Source organism: Mchenga conophoros, linkage group LG8, assembly GCF_057382185.1.
Source record: "Mchenga conophoros isolate Kocher_MC1m ecotype Shallow Benthic linkage group LG8, M_conophoros_male_GT1.1, whole genome shotgun sequence".
NCBI classification, from domain to species: Eukaryota; Metazoa; Chordata; class Actinopteri; order Cichliformes; family Cichlidae; genus Mchenga; species Mchenga conophoros.
In genome coordinates, this window is record NC_140533.1 from 30,435,699 (window position 1) to 30,457,506 (window position 21,808).

The 21,808-nt window shown below is 48.0% G+C and overlaps 3 protein-coding genes across 8 annotated transcripts; 2 read left to right on the plus strand and 1 right to left on the minus strand.

Moving 5' to 3' along the window:
- Positions 1-1,077: 1,077 nt before the first annotated feature.
- On the plus strand, positions 1,078-7,045 carry acta2 (actin alpha 2, smooth muscle). Of its 2 annotated transcripts, none has more exons than XM_085285546.1 (9): positions 1,078-1,218; positions 3,270-3,449; positions 3,694-3,822; positions 3,927-4,037; positions 4,927-5,011; positions 5,344-5,505; positions 5,589-5,780; positions 6,063-6,244; positions 6,319-7,045. In XM_085285546.1, the coding sequence occupies exons 2-9, from the start codon at positions 3,321-3,323 to the stop codon at positions 6,460-6,462; spliced, it is 1,134 nt and encodes a 377-aa protein (XP_085141672.1). In that variant the 5' UTR covers positions 1,078-1,218; positions 3,270-3,320; the 3' UTR covers positions 6,463-7,045. The 2 variants fall into 2 exon arrangements, with proteins under 2 accessions (XP_085141672.1, XP_085141673.1); XM_085285547.1 differs by lacking the exon at positions 1,078-1,218 and adding an exon at positions 1,244-1,262.
- Positions 7,046-9,497: 2,452 nt separating this feature from the next.
- Positions 9,498-19,316, minus strand: stambpl1 (STAM binding protein-like 1). 5 transcript variants are annotated; one of them, XM_085285550.1, is made up of 12 exons: positions 19,218-19,316; positions 18,668-18,774; positions 16,047-16,264; positions 15,891-15,969; positions 14,064-14,159; positions 13,614-13,832; positions 12,998-13,148; positions 12,750-12,874; positions 12,527-12,664; positions 11,111-11,223; positions 10,922-11,016; positions 9,498-10,820 (listed from the first exon to the last, which is right to left on the minus strand). In XM_085285550.1, the coding sequence occupies exons 2-12, from the start codon at positions 18,719-18,721 to the stop codon at positions 10,783-10,785; spliced, it is 1,326 nt and encodes a 441-aa protein (XP_085141676.1). In that variant the 5' UTR covers positions 18,722-18,774; positions 19,218-19,316; the 3' UTR covers positions 9,498-10,782. The 5 variants fall into 5 exon arrangements, with proteins under 5 accessions (XP_085141676.1, XP_085141675.1, XP_085141677.1 ...); XM_085285549.1 differs by having other exon boundaries at positions 10,922-11,021; positions 19,218-19,312; XM_085285551.1 differs by lacking the exon at positions 19,218-19,316 and adding an exon at positions 17,135-17,300 and having other exon boundaries at positions 10,922-11,021; positions 18,668-19,057.
- Positions 19,317-19,638: 322 nt separating this feature from the next.
- Positions 19,639-21,732, plus strand: ankrd22 (ankyrin repeat domain 22). Its single transcript, XM_085285557.1, has 6 exons — positions 19,639-19,788; positions 20,351-20,542; positions 20,621-20,728; positions 20,815-20,892; positions 20,974-21,072; positions 21,147-21,732. The coding sequence occupies exons 1-6, from the start codon at positions 19,768-19,770 to the stop codon at positions 21,222-21,224; spliced, it is 576 nt and encodes a 191-aa protein (XP_085141683.1). The 5' UTR covers positions 19,639-19,767; the 3' UTR covers positions 21,225-21,732.
- Positions 21,733-21,808: the final 76 nt, after the last annotated feature.

The following is a 21,808-nucleotide window of genomic DNA, read 5'->3' on the forward strand; positions in this document are numbered from 1 at the left end:
CCCTCAAAACTGTAAATACAAAAAAGTTGCACAAAATAGTTTCCCACCACAGGAAATTTATTTTGAGTGTCTTCATAGTTTTATTTTTGAAATTCTATTCTATTTGAAATCCAATTTCTATACACTGCAGGAAAAACGAAAATAAATATTACAGTGCAAATTTGCAAAAAAGCAGCATATGCATCAAAATTAACTATTTCCAGCAGTGCAATATGAGTCCTCAGCATCCCAGAAACGACACACAAAGTCATAAAGTCAAAGATAACTTTTAAAAACACCAGTATAGGCTCATGAGGCCCTGATGGTAAAAAACTACATTTCCGCGAAAATGATGTCACTTCCGGTTTCGGACAGGTCATGGTGGATATGCGATAGTTCATGTTGATGGACGTAGGAAGTGTTACGAACAGCTGATCAGATCGGCAAAGCTGTTTCTGGAATATTATGTTTTAGTTCCTGCAAGTGCTTTTTATGCAGTTTTTGCAAAGCTTTATGTGGAAGGAAACCGTGACCGAGGACAAGCTGATGGCATCAGATGTAAGTACAACTCCTCCGGTTTCATATGCAAAAAAAATTATTGCGCTAGCTTACGTGGTTGCAGAGCTACCGGGATTTAAAAATAGTTACGCAAAACAGAGCGTGCCCACTCTGACCGGCTTTAAAGGGTTAATTATTATTTTAATTTTGGTTTATATCCCAGCTGTTAACGTGGAGGGGGCAGGGCTTATGAGGCATACCGCCAGCAGCCTGCAGGGGGCGATGCACGTTTCATTCATTCATCATTGTAACTGCCAGAGGAGTTGCTCTTCAACCCCAATCACAGTGAAAGTAGGACTTTCACTGAGTAATCTGATTACTCTGGCTGTGTAATCTGATTACTCTGGCTGTGTAACCTGATTACACTGGCCGTGTGATCTCCAGGAGCCCTCGGCGCTCCTCTCTCTCTGAGGAATGCAGTGAATGATGGGAGAAAGTCCGGGGGCACCACCAGCCGTGTGATTGGCTGCTTCCCTCGAGGCCTGCCCTATAAGGACTGAAGCAGGGGAGAGTGGGGGAGGCGCGGGGGGAGAGAGGAGACGGGAGGGGGCTCAGAGCCTTGTTTGGGATGGAGGGATGGATGGAGGAGGTGGAGGCTTGATAAACTCAGTCGCAGCTCTGCAGACTCTCACTTCTGTCCTGCCCCCGCCCCCACATCCCAGCAGGCCCTGCACCACCACGGTAAGACCTCCACCACCTCTTCTTCCTCACCTGGCTGCCTGTGCGTAAGTGTGATGAAGCTGCCGTTCCTCCTCTCTGCTCCTCTGCTCTGACACTTTAAAAATGTTGCAGCTCCTTCTCTGTCTTTACTTCGCCTCGTCTACCTCTTTTATTTTCTCTACAGTTCCATGATTTCACCTCCTCCATCACCTCCCAGTTTCTTCTCACAGCTCACCTCCTCCAGCACCTCCTCGCTCTCCTCCTTTCTGCTCTTTCTCATGTAAAACTGTGTAAAAGCTATGGAACCTTTTTCACCTCCTCTCCGTTCATTAAGCCTCTCCTCCACCTCCTCTGTGTCCTTCTCTGCTGTGCTCCTCGTGGTTGTAGTGAACAGTGAGAAAGTGGCACCTTTCACCTCCTCTCTCCTCCTCCTGTTGCTCCTCGCGTGTTTTTCCATGTTTCAGGTCGTTGAAACTTTGGTGTTTCTCGTGTGTTTAAAATTGGACTTTTTCTGACTGAAGTTTGGTTCAAACTGAAACTTTAATTGAACATTGATCAGATTAAATCCTCATTGAGCTCTGCAAAGCTCTCCGATCAGCTTTAAATGAATAAGAGAAACCTGTGGACCATTCCAGCCAGCAGGGGGCAGTGACTCCCCCCACAGAGTGAAATTGGTGAAAACTAAAAATACATGAAACATTTCTCATGCTTCTGGAGCATCTGATGTCCCAGAGAAATTTGAAGAACATAAAGAAAAAAAATCAAATGTAGGCTGAAAAATATATATTTAAAAACTGAAATATTGATTAAATACAAAAAGAAAATCAAATATTAACTTGTACTTGAACACAGGTATGGGGAGTGTGTCTGTGTTTTCCATATCATTTCTGAATTTAGTTTTTTGGCACAAACAGGCCTCCGTAGCCTCGTGTGAGGACGAGTGATGTCTTTACTTTTGCCTCTCAGCCGTGTGTGTTTAAAGTTTGAACACACACGGCCTCGTGTGTTTACAGCACACCTGCGGCAGCACAGAGACGTGAAAACAGTTTTTATGATTTTAGCTAAAGATCAAAGCAGATTTTTTTTCCTTAAAACTTTTTCTACAAATTGAAGAAAGGGAAAGACGTGAAACACACACATGTAGTTGTAGCTGTAAAACCTGTCAGGGCGGTGCAGCAGCGCCCCCTGCTGCTCACAGCCAGTTTGAAATCTGCAGAAAAAATGTTTCATGGTTTAAAAGGTAAATTTGAAAGGTTTGTGTTTCATGCAGCTGTGCTCGCCTCTGCATTAAACATCTGGATGACAGTTAGATGAAATCAGCTGATGCTGCAGGTTTAGTTTGGAGTTTATGCCACAGATGTCGAGCGAAGCTGGCAGGCAGGACTGAGGGCAAACTGAGCCCACGAGCTCTGCTGGAGGGAAAATCAGAAATATTCGATTCCCAGATTCATGACTAAATATGGACAGATGTGAGGTGAGGAGGCGAGGAGACGATGAGGGACACATGGGGAGGGGAGGGAGGCAGAGAGAGCACAGGGAGGGAGAGAGGGCGAGCGAGCATACCAAACACAGGCAGGACTCTGCTTCATGTCCTAATTAGGAAGTTTTCCCAGAGTGCCTCATGTTTGGGGGGGTGCTGCAGCTGGATGATGTGAGGTCCTCGGGCAGGTTTCCCTCTGTGCGGACGATCCATTTTAACCTCACTGCTTCAACAGGAGCGTCTTCTTACCTGCTGAAGGTCATGTCAGCTCACTGCGCCATCTTGTGGTGGAGTGCGGTACTGCAGGGACCTTCAGCCCGGCTCGGTGTGACCTTCAATGCGATGTGTCGAAGTTGCCTTTCCCTGCTCACTTCCTGCTGAAGCTTTAAACTGTCTCCAAAAGCACAAATGAACAAAAATGTCGAGTGGTTGGATCTCCGTCAGAGCCGTGAGCCCTCACAGGCCGCCGCGGCGCTGAGGGCTCAAACAGAATAATGTTGGGATGTGACACATGTGGATGGTTTGAGTGGCGAGCGCTCACACACGCCTGCCGATGATAAGTAATTGAACCTGCGTCTTCTTCTGCCTGCAGTGTGACTCGGTGTCGTAGTGTCGTTGCTCGTCTACAGCGCCCCCTGCAGTCATGTGTGATGACGAGGAGAGCACCGCTCTGGTCTGCGATAACGGATCCGGTCTCTGCAAAGCCGGATTTGCCGGAGACGACGCTCCCAGAGCCGTCTTTCCCTCCATCGTGGGCCGGCCTCGGCACCAGGTACAAACACACACACACACAGGGACATATGCATACAAATGCACAGAAACAAACACACACACACAGAAACAGACACACACACATGCATATACAGATACACAGGGACACACACATACACACGCACATCCAGTTACAAATGTCGGGATTATGACAGTAATATATTATTGAAGAATCAGGGGACAGCGAGGTTAGTGGGCACAGGTGAGTACCAGACAGTAAACTGAGCGTGCTCTGTGTGGTGCAGGGAGTGATGGTGGGCATGGGGCAGAAGGACAGCTACGTGGGTGACGAGGCTCAGAGTAAGAGAGGAATCCTGACCCTGAAGTACCCCATCGAACACGGCATCATCACTAACTGGGACGACATGGAGAAGGTGTGTCTCACACACGCACACACACACACACACATGGACGCGCGCAAACACACACACACACACACACACCTGTGTGACTGCTGCTCTGCTCTCTGATTGGTCAGATCTGGCACCACTCGTTCTACAACGAGCTGCGAGTGGCTCCAGAGGAACATCCCACCCTGCTGACTGAGGCGCCACTCAACCCCAAAGCTAACAGGGAGAAGATGACACAGGTACTACATGTACCACAGTAATGCAGTACTATAGTATAGTGCTCTACATGTACTGATAATATATATATATATATATATATATATATATAATGTATTGCAGTATGAAAGTACACTACAGTACAACAAACAACAAGATGAAGCAGGTATCCCACAGACTGTAGATAAAAAATGGACATCATGACATCACCCATTAATTTTTTCAAAGTCAGATTTTAAATCTTAAGTTTATGGGTACTGCCGTAGTGGGTTTTTGCTTCAGGAAGTGAACATATTTGGTCAGCGGGTGGAATGCTGAAAGTTATAAGCTAATGCTAGTTTTCTTGGCTATCAGTCTGTATCCACACACTGTACAGGTTTATCACGCAGATACCTGCTAATCAGTAACATACACTCAGCAAACTGGATCTAAGCCTCCTGGGATTATCTGTTAGCACAGTGACCTTACAGCAGCCATGTTACTGGTCACATTACATCATTTAAAATGCTCCAAAAAGCTCCACCAGCACAACACTGGGTCCAGAGGCCCAGTTCATGGACTCTAATTAGCTGAGGCAAAGCCTAGCAGGCAGCTAGCAGCTACAGCCACCTGTGTCACTATCCACCTGTCAGCCAAAGTAACCACGCCCCTAATAATGCAAACTTAATATGATTTAAAAACAGATGTTAAGAAGGGCAAATTATCTACAGAGACCAAACAGTTTGTGCATCAGGCTTTAAAAATGTTTATTTTTGGTGTAAAGTTTCAACGTGGAAGTCTGTGGGGGGCTGACGCACTGCTGCCTCTGCTGGATGCTAAAGGAACTGCAGGTTTTGGATTCTTCTGTCTGTTCCTGGAGGAACACAGATTGATGGTTAACACTAAATATTTCCACGATTTTTTTGTTTTCAGATCATGTTCGAGACCTTCAACGTTCCTGCCATGTATGTGGCCATCCAGGCCGTCCTATCACTGTACGCCTCAGGACGTACCACAGGTTGGACCACACCTCCTACTTTCTCCTTAATCACAATCTCATCTTAGTTTTGGTGCTTTACTCCTGGTCAAAAATGACTCCAAGGTTCCTCACAGTGTTACTGGAGGCCAACTTAATGCCATCCAGAGTAAGAATCTGGTTAGAGACCATATTTCTATGATTTTCAGGGCCAAGTACAATAACCTCAGTTTGATCTGAATCTGCATAGCAGCGAGAATGGCTGCACTGTTTCTAATTATATTTGTTGTCACGGTGACGGATTGAAAACTGTGGGTTTAAAGGTTAAAGTTAAAGGTTATTAATCAAAGTTGTCCTGTTTCTCTACCCTCAAGGTATCGTCCTGGACTCAGGTGATGGCGTCACCCACAATGTGCCGATCTACGAGGGCTACGCCCTACCTCATGCCATCATGAGGTTGGACCTGGCGGGCCGCGACCTCACCGACTACCTCATGAAGATCCTGACCGAGCGAGGCTACAGCTTTGTCACCACCGGTAGGTCACGCCCACTTCCAGGTAATGTCAGAGTCACCTGTGATGATGTTTCTGACCCGGTCTGTCTGTCTGTGTGCCTGCAGCGGAGAGAGAGATCGTGCGGGACATCAAGGAAAAGCTGTGCTACGTGGCTCTGGACTTTGAGAATGAGATGGGGACAGCCGCCACCTCGTCCTCGCTGGAGAAGAGCTACGAGCTTCCTGACGGGCAGGTCATCACCATTGGCAATGAGAGGTTCCGCTGCCCTGAGACGCTATTCCAGCCCTCCTTCATCGGTCGGTGCCTCCTGCCTGTCTGTCCCTGTACCTGGTTAGAGTAGAACTCTGCTACTTAATAAAACACTTTTTTTGTTTTATTAATCTGTTGAGTTTGCACTCCTGAATACTTGATCTGATGTGTCCGAACATCTTCAGACCCAAAAAACAAAGACAATCAGCAGATTCTCCAATGCTGACGATCGAGAAAAGCTCAGATTCGACTGTTCGCTCCGTCTTTTGTAACACTGATGGCTGATTGAACCTCTCTAACCCAGCATCTGGTCCTCGGTCCTCCTGCAGGTATGGAGTCGGCCGGTATCCACGAGACCACCTACAACAGCATCATGAAGTGTGACATCGACATCCGTAAAGACCTGTACGCCAACAACGTGCTGTCTGGGGGAACCACCATGTACCCGGGAATCGCAGACCGCATGCAGAAGGAGATCACCGCTCTGGCCCCCAGCACCATGAAGATCAAGGTGAGGCTTGACGACCTCACTGAGGCTCACTCACATTCAGCAGAAAATTAGTTAACTTTTGACCCCTCTCTCAGATCATCGCTCCCCCGGAGAGGAAGTACTCGGTGTGGATCGGCGGTTCCATCCTGGCCTCGCTCTCCACCTTCCAGCAGATGTGGATCAGCAAGCAGGAGTACGACGAGGCCGGACCCTCCATTGTCCACCGCAAGTGCTTCTAAAGGCTGCGCCCGGGCCTTCAAGCCCCGCCCCCTTCGCCTTTAGCACAACGTTATTTTAGCCTGCACTGAGCACCCGCTAACAGACCCCAGATCAGACACAGAAATCAGGCCCGCAGGGACGACAGGAAGTCAGAGCGCTCAACAGCGTTAACTTCAGAGGACAGAAAGTGATGTCATGTTTGTTTTTGAAGAACTTCCAGAAAGTCAAACATCTTCCCTCTCTGCTCACCTTCAAACTGTGAATGTGCCGCTTGCCCTCTGCAACCCCACCACCCCACATTCCACCTGTGGCCCCGCCCCCTCTGAGCTCCATGTTGGTGCTGTTTCCTGTCAGAAAGTGTGTTTTTATTTTTGATGAATAAAGCTTGAATGTTGCCCGCTGGTGTCGTCTTCTATCGATCACATTCACGCGGCGCTCTGATGATGTCACACGGTGTATGATGATGTCACTGCTGTTGACCTGTGGGTAGGTGTGACCTCGTGGTGCTGTCTGTATTAGTAACATTTGACAAGGTGGTGATGTGAACGTGGAAGTGGCGGTTGAATGAACCCAGGAAGACAATAAAGCGCTCTCATACCTGAACGGCGTCGCTCTTTTATTTCACCTGAGCTGAACTTTGTTGTCATAGCAACCAAAGCTGATTAAGAGTGAAGCAGATAAACAGTAAAACTGAAAATAAGTGAACTTTACTGAACTCAGCAGTGGGAACAAGTCCTGGGGGATGTACTGCCACCTGGTGGTCCGTGCTGGAACTGCAGCTGCTGACAGTAAAGACTTAAACATTTCAATACAGCTTTATTAAATAATAAAGATAAATCAAGTGGACCAGTGTGGCAAAGCCGTAATGATCCGTTTGGCAAAATAAAATCAGTTGGGCATTTTTATCGGCCTTCAGACAATAATTGTGATTTCTACAGTTCCGGACGCGACAGGCATGAACAAAAAAGCTTTATTAGTGTAAACATTAACGACCAGCAGACTGCATAACCCCTTCCTGCAGACCCACCCGAGACAGGTGTTCATCCTAGAGTGCAACCAGGGTGGGCGGAGCCTGAGACCCACTGAAGAGACGAGACCTCATTCAGCTCCGACATTATAATCTTCGGTAAGCAAGACTCTATTAGTCTCAAAAGAAACAATTTGGGCCCATTATCAGCTCATGTACATCCCCGTGTAAAAAATCTTGGTTTCATTTTTGATTCCACTCTCAAGCTGGACAAGCAAATAAATCCAGTCGTTCGTGGCAGTTTTTTCCAACTCAGGAGCGTTTCTAAACTCAAAAATATCCTGTCATCTAAAGACCTGGAAACTGTTATCCATGCTTTCATATCGTCACGTCTTGACTATTGTAACTATTGTAAGGCTCCTGACGGGCACTAGAAAGAGAGAGAATGTTACCCCGGTACTCGCATCTCTACATTGGCTACCACTTAAACATAGAATCGATTTTAAGGTTTTACTATTTCTTTTTAAAGCTCTCCATGGTTTGGCTCCAGGTTACATTTCAGATCTTAGCCTGCACCGACCCACTCGATCTCTGCGCTCCTCCAGTCAGATGGTTTTATCCGTTCCACGCTCCCAGCTCAAATCTAGAGGTGACAGGGCTTTCTCCATTGCCACCCCGAGACTCTGGAATAGTCTTCCCCCTTCATAAAATCCTCTTCATCCTTGGAAGTCTTTAAATCGAATCTCAAGACCTACTTATTTTCCAAGGCTTTCGGATCTCTTTGATATCTTTTTTATTCTGTCTATTTGGTCTCTCATCTTATTGGATGATGTTGCATGTGTATATACGTTATGTTCACATATGTGTGCTTGTGTGTGAATGTGTACAGTTTTGTATATGTATGTGCATATTTGCATGTACATTATATGCTATATACTCTTACGTGTCTTACAATTCCTTTTTAAAATGTTTTCTTTCTACTTTAATTCTTTTATTATATCATCCCTCAGTTCAGCACTTTGGCCGACACTTGATGTCTTTTAAATGTGCTGTATAAATAAAGATGACTTGACTCCTAACAAGACCAGGTTTCCTCCAGAAGGTTTGCCAGTTATCTATGAAGCCCACATCGTTTCTGGGACGCCACTCAGACAGCCAGCAGTTTAAGGAGAACATGCGGCTAAACATGTCACTGCTGGTCTGATTGGGGAGGGGACCAGAGAAAACTACAGAGTCCGACATTGTTTTAGCTCTGGCCCCTGGAAGACAGTTGACCATGGTTGCCGGTGTCTCTAGCTTCACATGTCGGGGCGGCTGTGGCTCAGATGGTAGAGCAGATCAGCTGATCGGAAGGTCGGTGGTTCGATCCTTGGCTTCCCCAGTCTGCATGCCAAGTAGCCTTGCCCTCCAGGTTCATCAGAGTGTGAATGCGTGCGAATACAGGTTAGGTTGCACTCGTGTATATGAGTGGGTGTGAATGAGGCATGTTGTATAGAGCGCTTTGAGTACTCCGGGAGAGTAGAAAAGCGCTATATAAGAATCAGTCCATTAACCATGTCTGAGAACAGAATCACCAAATGATGATGATCCTAACACAGACGCTCTCGTACAAACTCATCTCCCTCTGCAGGACTTCCACAGGTCCTGCAGAGGGAGATGAGTTTGTACGAGAGCGTCTGTACTCGCTGCTGCAGCGCTAAGAACAGTGTTTTTAAACAAGTGCAACCGACGCTGCTCACAAACGGGCTCGTGTCTTTGAGTATTAGTGTCAGGTTGCTGCCATCACACCCCTCAGTCACACACCAAATGCTCGAATACTTCGTAGCAGGAGGGCTCCAACCATCGCCACCGTTTAGTTTCTGTCCCACAGAGCCGCAGTTAGAGTGCAGAAATCCTCCAAACAAAGCCTGAAGATGGTACTGCGTCTTTCTTTTTCCTCTCAAAGCAAGTTTGTGTGAGAAGTTAAAGATCTGAGCAGTCTGGGTTTGAGTGGGTGGAGCGATCAGAGTGGGTGGGTGGAGCGATCAGAGTGGGTGGGTGGAGCGATCAGTTTCAGACACTTTTAATCAAAAAACAGACACATACAGGTGCTAGAGCAGCAGAGTGTTTTATTACCAAAAAGTTAAAAACAGCAGTCAGGTCACAGTTTGTCAAAACGTCATCAGCAAAAAACAGTCACACAACAGCTCAACAAGAAAACATCTGCTGGCGCACACACTGAGAAGTCCTCCAGCTGCGGGGCGCTTTGAACGCACCACGAGAGAAACATCAGAAAATAATTTCATCTGCAAGAAGTTTAAAAGGGCCCGCTGTGAGCGCCACGCCAGCCAGCGTTACACGACACACACCGGTGAGCCTGCAGCGCCCCCTGCTGTCTGCCACCCCTTACATGGCACCCCACTCGAGGTCAAAGGTCAGAGTAGCTTATGGCGTGAACGGTCTCGCCTAAAATGACAGAGTGTTAAGAGTCTCCTCACAGTTTCACATCTGCAGCAGCGAAAAGCTCAAAGAATGACTTTCACCTCTGACCAAACCTCACAAGACTGAACCGCCACAGCCAATCAGAGTGTCAGGGAAGCTGCCTAACAGGAAGTAAGGTCACAGCCAAGCTTGGTGGATATCAGGTGACTACCGGGGGCGCCTTAGCGCTGCGATCAGCGGCCCAGCAGGACGGGTGCGGCCTGACAGGCAGGACTCGGGGCAAACACTGCACAGGTGACAGCGCAGCTTCAGGTTTTATTCTGAAATCCACATCAGGATTTCCTGTCTTTAAGCTCAGAGGTGGACGCGCGAGGCATTCAGGGTCAGAGATGGCAGCAGGATTTCAGCACTGAAACTAAGCTGTGGCGGTTAAAGGTCATTTTTAGTCTGAGTGAAGCGTGGAGAGACTTCGTCCTTGAGAGCGCCAACGCTTCAACGTTCACGTTTTCCAGGCGAGGCACTCGCTCACGTCTGCTCCCAGTCCATCTTTCATTTAAAAACATCAAACTGCGTCTCAAACGGCTCGCTGGCAGTCGCCTCGACGGGAGCTTGGCCCACGCTGGAACTTGGCACAATCTGGGTCTCTGCAGACGCCATTTTCACAGCGCTGCTGTGACGGCAGCATCAGCTGAGGTTATGTCTCAGTAAGCTTTTTATTAACTGCCCAATCAGAGCAGCTCACTGGCCTGAGATCACCCCCCCCATCTGCAGTGGCTCAGCAGCAAAAAAACAAAACAAACAACAACAAAAACACCAAAAATTAAAAGTGTTAAAAGTTTCCTGTAAATTTGACATCACAACGTGTCAGCAAACACCGGCGGTGCGTTCACAGTTTCCTCTTCAGAATAAAAGCCTGCCAGTGCTTCCTGTCTAAACCCTTAAGTCCAGCAGGTTAAGCCGCAAGTCCCTGAACACGACGTGTCTGCACACCTGAGGGGACAAAAGAGGACGGGTTACAGGTGATTCAGAGTCGGGGCTGAACACAGGACGCGGTATCCTGACGATGAGGTCGACCTCGGCGAGGGTCTCACCGTGAAGAGCGGCGGCTCCTTGGAGTGAGGATGGAAACCTTTCAGCTTGCAGGCAGAAACTTCGGACATCCCCAGGTTGGTCAGCCTGAACACACCTGTGCTGGGGGGGGAGACAGGTGGAGCGACATTAGCGGGCTGAAAGGCCTCGTGGGAAATCGGCATACATGCGTGCTCCAGTGACAGACTTACTCGTTGTGTTTTGGCGCGCAGACGATGGCGACGGCTTCCGGCAGCATCAGTTGATATGAGCAGTGAGTGTGGAGGTCGACGCTGGACAGGAAGGCCGTCTGAGTGGGATGAGTCTGAACACAGAGGTCAGAGGTCACACACACTGAACTACAACCCTGACTGAAGTAGGGCTGCCACAAACGATTATTTTGATAGTCGACTACTCACCGATTATTTATGCGATTAGTCGACTAATCACATCATCATCCATTGGACGTAAAACGTACAGCTTATTGCACCAGCAGCATCTGCTCTTATATAACTATCATTAGCTTACAGCTTTAAGTGTGTAAGGTGCTAACTAAAAATAAAGACAAGATGATAGTTTATTATATTATTTATTATATTATAATTTTAATGAAATTTGCAGATTGTTTCGGTGACGTTTAATAAACTCCTTGCTATCTAAAATATAACAGGACACTGGAGTATATTCTGAGCATCTCACACTTCTGATGATCAGCTGTCTGCTTGACGTTTATTCAGCTGTGTAAAAACTATAACTTTAATCTCAGCCAAACCGATTTACTCAGGAACAAATAAAATACTAAAAAAAAGCCAAACAACAACATTTTTAAGTTATCTAAGTGACTCATATATCATGTTTAACCTGAGTAGTGAAAGACTGCGGTGGGTTTGAAAACAATTTGCCGGGAGTCCGGTGTTCTCACGGCGCTAGTGACCTAGCCCCCGGCTCGCTATCGAGCTAGTGGGTAACAGACGTCTCCGAAAACGTCGGAGCGCTTTTGAAAATATGTGGTGTCCTGATAAACTGAGCCGATATTTGAGGTTTACACAGCTACATTCCCGCCTGAAAATATGTTAAACGTTTATTTTGTGACCCAGAAAGAATAATAAGAGTAACATTAAAACTAACTAGCTGCCGCCATTGTTGGAAACTGAGCTGGGCTGCGCTATGAATTCTGGGACACAGCTTCTTCTTCTTCGGGGTTTAACGGCAGCTGGCATCCTTGTACATGCAGTGCTGCCATCTTCTGTTTCAGTCCGTTATTACACTCTTAAATCCTGCTACTTATTCCTGCGTCTTTTGGGATCTTACAAAGCTTCAAACGACGCGTCGACTATTAAATCAGTCGTCGACGATTTTGATAGAAACGCTGGTTTTCTCAGGAACGTGTGCTCGCTTACAGCACTTGTGGGGACTTGATACCAAACCACTCACCAAAAGAGGCCCAGAGTGAGGCATTTGTGAGGACATTAACCAGACGGGTAACCTTACAGTTTATTTTAGTGTCGCACTGTTTCTGTTCTCACAAACTGCTGTTGCTACAAAGAAGGTTAACTGCATCTCTACAAGAGCCAATCATGGAGCTCCAGGACCTCCTCCAAGCCCCTCCCCCCAGCTTGCATGCTTACGTGGATCCAGCCCAGCGTCAGCAGGTGATGCTCATCCTGGAAGCTGAACAGCTCCTCCACGTTCTCCATGTCGCAGAAATCCGGGCCGGCGGTCTGTTTGGGGACTACGACGTGAGTCAGCGTGAACTCGTTGTGCGTCTGAGAATGAGAGAGAGGCGGGGCTTGGCTGGTGGTATATGACTGAAAATGGGTGAGGGCGGGACAGGACGTGCGTTTCGCTCACCAGCTGTCCGCAGAGGACGCCGCAGGTCTCGATTCCTCTGGCCGTGTTTGACCGGGCCAGCGAGAGGAAACTCTGAGTCAGCCCTTTGGGAATCAGGACTCGCCTCAGGCCCTCCACCCTCTCACCTGTACACAAACACACCTGGTTTAAGAGGGCGTAACGTCTGTGTGGAGGTCTGATTGAACCTTTTGCACCGCATACGACAGGTACGCAGTAAACGCAGGTAAACGGAGTGACTGTGTACTGACTCTGTACTCCAGCCAGCGTGGCGGCGGGTTGGCTCACAGGGGCAGGCAGTCTGTTTCTGTTAGGGTCTGCCCCCAGGGATCGTATGCTGTTTTTGATTGGCTGCTGGGACAGACGGGAGCCGTCTGTCACCTCAGGCACTTTGGTCTGAACCTGCAACACAAACATGAAAGACACAGTCAAACTACACAGTACTCACAGTACTCGGTAGTCTGAGCCAGTATTACAGTACACCAGTACTTCACAAGCTAATCTGTTAGTAGGCAGGCTAACGTTAGCTCAGAGTCAGGTTAGAGTTTAATCCTGAGTGTAAAGCTGGTCGACCTTAGCTTCCCTGCTAACACCAGCTAGCTGGTTAGCTTTAGCTAGTTCTAACGTCAAAATGAGACACGAGTGTTAGTTTGTGTTGAGCCGGTCATTTACTGGACTCTCTTTGTAAGCTAATGCTGGCTAACGTTAGCTAGTGTTGCTCCCTGTGGACGAGGCAGGTCCGTACATGAAGGTTGTCCTGCTGCCAAAGGCACTGCAGTATGAAACAAAACATCGACGCAGCTTCCGCGTCGAGAAGATTAAGCCAGCGAGAAATTCCTTAAGCCTGTACTATGAAGAATACGCTACCTTTTGCTCCGCCTCCACTCCTCTCTTATTGGCCAGCTCCTGGCGTCTCAGCTGGTCCTCGAAGTAGCGAAACTGTTCCGATTCAATCTGCATGCGTCGCAGAGCGGCGACGCGCTGCCTCTCCTCCTCCAGCAGCAGGAACCTTCTCCTGTCCTCGTCCAATAGGGACAGCTGCTGCAGCTGCTGGCCACACCCGTGCACCACGACCGCCGCCTGGCTCTGAGGAAACAAAGATGAGCTCGTACAGGTGGCTGCGGCGAGTTCACCTAAAATAAACGACTACTAGTCTGAACATCACTGTAGGAGGTCACCTCTGACAGGCGTGTCACACCCTAACCTTCACCTGAAAGACAGGTGGGATGGACTCACCGCGCAGAGGCCGTTCCCCTGGATCGTTCCCATACCGAGCGCTCCTCTGATCAATTATCAATACTGTGAAAACTCACTCACCTGGGCTCTGAGGTATTCGCTGTGTTCCCTGCTGTATTTCTCCTCCAGGCGCTTCTTCAGCTCGTCTTTACGGGGAAACGCCACCTCCTGAAGTTTCTGCATAGACAGAACAGGTCACAGCAAAGACACCAGGACCAGAACCAGGTGTGGTTCTGCAGCAGGAACACCTGAGGAACCGCAGCTGGAGCACCAAAAACAGCATAAATGTACGAGTGTGACTTTACAGAGGTCACTCTGGGTCCACCTGGACTCAGGAGGATTCATGATGTAGGGCTGGCGTGATGAGGGGGAGGGGCCAGATGGAGGCAGTCCTTCACAGCCACAACAACAAGACAAAGATTTGAAGTCTGGTTTAAGGACTGGACACGTTTCCAGCGACGTCCAGCGACCACTTATAAAAACGTCTTCCACCAGCCGAGCCAACTTTACACCGATGAACGAGTTTAACTACGTCAGCCACCATTGTGTCGCCTACTTAGAAACATCACATTTAAGAATAAACCAAGGAAACGCTGACACACGCGCTCAAAACAAAAACAGGAAGGAACAAATACGACGAGACGGGCGGAAATGGTCGCCCTCGCCCGCCATCTCCCAGACCGATACCCAGAAATTCAACTTTTAAAGTTCAGTGAAATCCAGCTGTTATGTTTCTGCTCTTTAAGCTCCAGCTGTGGCAACTGCACGAGTTCCAGATGTTTCCTGATGTTTCTGCTGCACGATCAGTTTTCTAGAATCTTCCAGGGATGAAAACTTTCGTGTTTCTACCATGATAAAAACGGTCGTGACTTTTCTGACGCAGCCGTGAAAGCGTGAGCTCCGCATCAGGACAGATGTTTCTACACGACGGCGGCGAGCCTGCTCGCAGCGACTAACACGGCACTTTTAAGCCAGCTGATTAACGAACAAGTATCTGTCTCAGCTCCAACCCACCAGACACTCTCACCTGAACACTAACACCCCGCCCACCAGCTTCAGCCAACAGGATCTCAGTCGAAACATCCCCGAGCACAAATCGAGCAGGAGATCTGGAAACTTGTTCATGTGTTAAACATGTGGAGTGACATCTCCATCATCCTGCTAACAAACCACAGACTCGATGTATGAGCCAGATCTGTGTCAGCAGTGCACAGCGTTTAATCCTGGGTCAACTCTGAGCCTGACTTTTTAAAACTCCACCACATCCCAAGATTAAAAAAATAAACAGTGCATGGTTAGTCTGGCCTGAAGCCTCAGCTGAAGCCTCTTCATGGGCAGAATCGATGCACCAAAGGTTGTTAAGTACCAACAAGAAACAGGCCCACAGATCTGGAGATTTGCTAGCGTGGAAAACAACTCAGACAAGAGCGACAGACTGAAGGCTGCTCTGAGAAAGACGAGCATCATAGCGCTAACAGAAGCTAACTGCCACTGTGTTGTCCACAAACTGCTAACGACAAGCAGCCTGGAGAATATCTACCGACATCTGAGGACAAACCACCACATCTCAAATGATGAGTTACAACCATCGAGCCAGATTTTAAACCAGCATGGCAGCAGGAGCTAGCTGGATGTAGCTGGAGCTACCTGGAGAAATCAGAGGCCAAAGGAAGCTAACAGCTGCTAGCTGGAGCGACCTAAAACACTTACAGGAGGAGGTGAGGGGAAAGCTGCAGCACAGCGAGCAACAACCTGAGCAACAGGAAGCTGGGAGTGATAACACACAGGCTGATTGGGTGATTGTCTGCAGCTGGTGGGGAAACAAACAAAGACAGGAAGTAGAAGTGGCTCAAGAGCAGGCAGGTGAGCGTCTTCAAAATAAAACAGGAAGTTCATAACGATTGTTACCTTCATGATGAAGTGTTTCTCGGGGATGGCAGTGCACTGCTGGTAGTCTCTGTGAGCGGGCAGCTTCTCTACAAATAGACTGAAAGACAGCGGCCGTCACATCACATGCTGTGCGAAACACCAAGCAGCCCTGCCCCCAACGCCACTAAGCCTCACGTGATAAACTTGGTGTAGAGGACGTAGGCGTTCTCCAGGCTGCCCTCCTCCAGGTAAACCGCCGCCATGCGCTCCATCTCCACGCCCGAGCGGAAGTAGCGTCTGGGCGCGATGTCCTCGTTGATCTCCACGCAGCATCCCATCTTCCCCAGCGCTCGGACGCGTTCCGCCGCCGTCAGCGACACGTCTGTGTAGTCGGGCTCTGCTGCCAGCTTCTTCTGTGGAAGAAAGTGTTTGTCAGAGAAGAGCAAAGATGGCAGCAGCCTCTAAAAACATCAACATGAGCACCAATGATTTCAGTTTGGAACGGTCATCGATGCTCAGAACGACCCTTCAGAGACCCGTGTCCCTCAGAGACCCGGGTTTGAGGAGGCTTTCTCTACGGCTCGACCACTAAGTAAAATAAAATATCTCAGTGAAAGATTTTAAAAGTGTGTTCTGTTTAATAGCAGGTGACGAGCTTAAGGACACGAAACTCATTAACCGACATTAAAAACTCTGAATGGCGTCACAGCTGAGCTGATGTGTTTTTCAGGCAGGAAACTGAGATTTCCCGTCCCCGCTGGGAGCCTGAATGCAGCGTTTGTTGCTCAGCTCATTAAGATGACGGCGCCAGTCGGAGCGCCGAGAATAAGAAGACCTCTGTGCACCGAGCCGACACAGAAACAACCCCACTCTGTCTCACCTTTGATCTGATGTTTTATATAAAACTTTGTTCTTACTGATCAGGAAGCATTTTGTCTTTTACTTCTAATTTTATTCTAATCTGATTCTGATTTTATATGTAATTTTATTTTATTACAACTCTTTTTTTTCTTTCACTTTTTTAATCACACTCGTTTCATTTTATTTCATTTTTAGTTAAATAATTAAATGACAAAAATAAAGTAAGAGACGTGATTTTCAGCATCCAGGTAAAATGATGCAGTCGTTGTAGACCTCAGCGCGTGCTGGCAGTCGTGTCACTGTTGTGTTGTAAAGCTGTTATGATGCGTGTTTTTCTGTCCCCACATTGTGAGTAACAAGAACACGTGTGGGTCCCCACAGCATCAGTAAAACACACACACACACACACACTCAGTACTTACCAATGTGTTTAAGCTGAAGCCTTGTTCCATTGTGTGTGTGTGTGTGTGTGTGTGTGTGTGTGTGTGTGTGTGTGTGTGTGTGTGTGTGTGTGTGTGTCTCAGCGTGTGCGTGTCACTGGTCGGCCCACGGCCGGCTCGTCCATCTGCCACCTCCCATGATGCTTCACTGCGGGGGAGACGGAAAAACAAGATGAGCAGCTTTGAAACGCCACATATGGGGGGAATGTTCCTTTAAAGCTGTTTTATTTCCCATCAGCCCCTCATCACCATCATCATCATCATCATGCCTGCCTGTCCTTCAGCTTGGTCCACAGTTACCGTGGCAACCAGCGACTAACCATGAGGTGACTCAGCCGCTCTTAAACCGATGAAGACAAGGCGAGCTCCCACTCCTCACAAGCTTCTGTGTCCAAACAAACAGCTCTGATCACGCCACTGTCACCGTGGCAACAGTTGCACCTGGCTGGAAGTGCTTTGAAAGAACAAACTCGCCCCGATTTTCATTTATAACCATTCACAGGTGAGACTCCAGCCCCACAACTGTCCATCCTACCATTACGCTCAGCAGAAGCTCAAAGTCCTCCATATTGGTCTGACGGCAGTCCTGGATCAGTTCTGGAGGCTCACCTGCAGCAGGTGAACACCTGGAGGAGAGGAGGCCCTGATCCAGGGGATCCTCATGGGCAGGTATAGAGAGCCTGTCGCAGGTTACGAGGGACTCACCTCCACCTGGGCCAGTTAAACTCGTCTCTGTGTCTGAGGATCAAACTGAACTGCTCCTGACTCCGCTCACATCAGCTGATACACATCAGACCTGTCGGCGTCGTTTCCGTCAGCCAATCAGAACTCAGTGCTTGTAACGCAGGTGTGACGAGTTGAACCAGCTCGGCCTCATTCAGATCGTTCAGGTGCTGACGAGCCAGCGGCGACACATCGGCACCTGCAGACGACCTGAGGTAACCTGACAGCAACGACGATGATGATGATGCCATGCAGGTGTTTAAAGGTGAACACCTGCATGGAGTCCCCTGAAACATGTGATTTAAGGTGGACATGTCTGTGAGCGCCTTAAATCTAGATGTAAACCTAAACACAGGTTTGCTTTCAGGCTGCTGTGATGTCACAGCTGGACACACCTCAATTAGCAGATCAATTAATTGATTTATTTTTCAAAATAAAAGCTTGTTTTAAAAAAGCTCAGTGACTGAAATTAAAAATTAAACTTTTATTTCTTTGTTTTGGGTTCATTGAGTCTCTATTTTCAAAATAAAAGTTGACAGTCTTTATCTGCTACGTCACAGACTTTCAAACTAAAGTTTGAAGGCTTCAACATGTCATTACAAGATTTATCGATAAACCAAAGGCTGATCAGCAGGTTCACTGATTAGTGATTGGTTTAAAAATGAGCTGCTGGGGAACCAATAGACAGCCCTGTTTTAACTTTAGCATGAAAACATCTGGAAACAGCTGCTTTCACCTGATGATGACGTCTACAGGTCCTGATCAGCTCGATAAAGAAAATGATTGATTTACCGGCTCGGTGTCGGCGTTCAGCCCGCAGTCCGGCTGCATCCCGCGATCACACATGGAGCCCGGCGGCGGAGGATGAACCGGATCCAGGGCGGTGCGGACCGGTCCAGCTGCGGGACAGATGTGAGAAACGGATGAAAGCTCCGGAGGATGCCGCCGCTCCACACCAACTACCCGCGGAGATGGTAGCCGCAGAGATCGTCTCTGAGATCGAGATGACTCACTCGCACTTTACGGTGTCACCGCGGCGGGTGTGACCTCTGTGCACATGCGCAGAAAGCCCCCACAGAGAGCAGGAGAACAGCGAGAGGTCTCACTCAGACAGAGACCCGGCAAACATAATCAAATGATGTCATCAATAATAATGACGCGAACAGATTGTTTGTGACAGACATCCATCACAGAACATCCGGGGCCTCAGCAACAGAAACCATCCGAAACACCTTCAGCACAGCAGGTGAGACTCTTTCAGAATAAAGGACACCGTTTCAAATGTTTCTGAGCAGAGCTGCTTTAAAGCTCGACATGTTGCCTTTATCACAGCGGGTCTCACCGGAAGTGGAGCGGTGCAGAGCGAGGGTCCGAGAGCACCTGTGATCAGGTGTGTGCGGATGTTTATCGCCCTCTTCTGGACTCTGATAATCACTGCTGATGTTTTCAAGTTTGATTTCATATGAAAACATTCAAACCGCTTGGTGATGCTCTGAGTTTATCTGCCTGTCTGTTCTTCCGGCTCCTCCTCCTGCTCCTTCGGCTCCTCCTCCTGCTCCTCCTCCTTTGTGCCTCGGGCTCTTTCTGATGTCTCAACATCAGCAGGTAAAGTACACAAAGTTCTCTTTGCAGCCTACAAAATAAAAGCACCGGGTCTGACAATGAAGCAAAAGTTCTTCTGTTGGGAAGAAAAGACCACATGAGATCACGTGCGCGCCCTCCGAGTGTCACGTGGAAACGGGAAGCCGTCCAGACTCAGCTACGTTTTCTGGTGTGTTTAGTAATAAACTGAATGAAGTGAAACAGCAAGAGACTCTTATTCTGAAAATGGATCCGGATGTGTTATTGCTGACGTGTCGGACCATGACGTGCTCAGGTGTGTTCGTGCCGTCATGGGGATGGTTTACTCGGAGGTAAGAGCGCGCTTTGTTTCCCTCTTTTCTCTGCTAAACAAACACGTTTAATCCTGGTTTTAACTCTTTACTCCGAAAGGCTCATGCGCGCTCTTCCGGTTCGGGCTGATTTCTCCTGCACACACACTTGAGTTTCAGGTAAAGCTTCACTTGAAACAAACAGACAGGTAGAAGTTTAATGACCTGGCGTCACTCCGACAACAAATATGAAGACAGACACGAAAATGACTGCAGTACTGCAAGGATATCACAGCAACACAAGTACTGCAACACACTGCGAGAAAATGACTGCAAATATTCAGAAAACTACCAAAAACAGGAAAATGAGAAGAAATCAAGATAGCAAATGTTACACAATCGTTTTATTGAAATAATAATAACAATAATAATAATGAGAAACTGGTGGGATCTAATTTTTTACATGTTGAGAATCAGCCAATCAGAAGAAAGCGGTCTTAAAAGGGGAGGAGCTTGAGTGAGTGAGATAGGAGCGGAAAACTGGACGGACCGGGCTGTTCCTGATCAGCTGATAAGGAGCTTAACTCATGTAATTCCTCCTCAGCCGGCCTGCCAGGCAGCGTACGAGGGCGACGTCCGTAAGTTGTACTTCCTCCTGAAAAATGACCCCGCCCACCTGAATGTTCAGGAGGTGCACACCGGGGACACACCCCTCATTGCTGCCTGCCGCCACGGTCACCTGAATGCGGTCACATACCTGCTGGACAACAAGGCCAACAGCCAGCTGACCAATAAGGTGCCTTTCCCTGATGATGTCATCATGTTGGTTAGCGAGCTGTGTTACTGATCTGTGTGTGTGTGTGTCACACATCAGAAACAGAGGACGTGTCTCCACTACGCCTCCAAGAGGACGTTCTCACTGCTGGATTATCTGATGATCACCATCCTGATGCCCATCCTGCTGCTCGGATACTTCATCATGGTACGGCCAATCAGCAGTCTCTCTCAGTGTGACATCATACAGGTAAAGCACAGTCTGATCTGCTCACCGGTGTTTCTGTGTTGCAGCTGCAGAAACAGAGGAAGAACGTGGCTCTGATGGAGGCCGTGCTGAGCACTGACGTCAGCGTCGACGCTGTCGACTACGTGCGTGAACAGGAGCTTAACGCGGTTTAATTTGAAAATCTCAGGCCACTTCCTGACAGTAAAAAGGTGTTTTGTGTGCAGAAGGGGAACACGGCTCTTCATTACGTCTGTGAGAGAAAAAGTCATCGCCTGGTTCCTCTGCTGCTGCAACGAAACGCCAAACCCAACATCAAGAATAACGTGCGTACAGACGCGCAGCACGCCGTGACAAGACGCTTTCCGTGACCCGATAACACGTGTGTCTGCTTTTACAGAACGGAGAAACCCCGCTGGACATTGCCACCAGACTCAAGTTCCAAAAGATCATCAACATGCTGAGGAAGACGGAATGAAGTTTTCATTCATGCGGACAGCAGGGGGCGCCAACACCCGATTCCTCCGCCTTCTATGCTGACGATGCTAGCATCTCAGAGAGACCTCCTAGCATGCAGCGTTTTCTTTGCTAACCACTCACCTGTCGGGCTACAAGCTAGTTTCCACTTCCAGGTTTTGTACCGAGCTAGGCTAACAGTCATTTTTCTTGTTTTGTAAGACATAAAATTAACTGAATGTTGCAATTTATCAACTAAAAAGAAAAAACAAACTTTAGAAATTCTCGCCCCATCTTTACGTTACATTTTGCTAATAGCTTTGCCTCATTTTTTAATCTTTGTGCTAAGCTAGGCAACAGTATTTGAGAGCTCGCCGTTTATCTGTAGTTCTTATACTGTCAGCAGAGGTGTGCTTTGGGACTGTTACACGAACAGGTATAATAATAATAAAAGTGTCAACATGAAATGAAGCGGGTGATGAAACATTTCAAAGTAACATTTTTATTTCTGAATAAACTTGTAAACTACATTGAAACTCTCCAGCTGTTTGTTTTACTTTACCTTTCAGATTTCCATGGTAAAGGTCACGACTACTAAAACTTTCA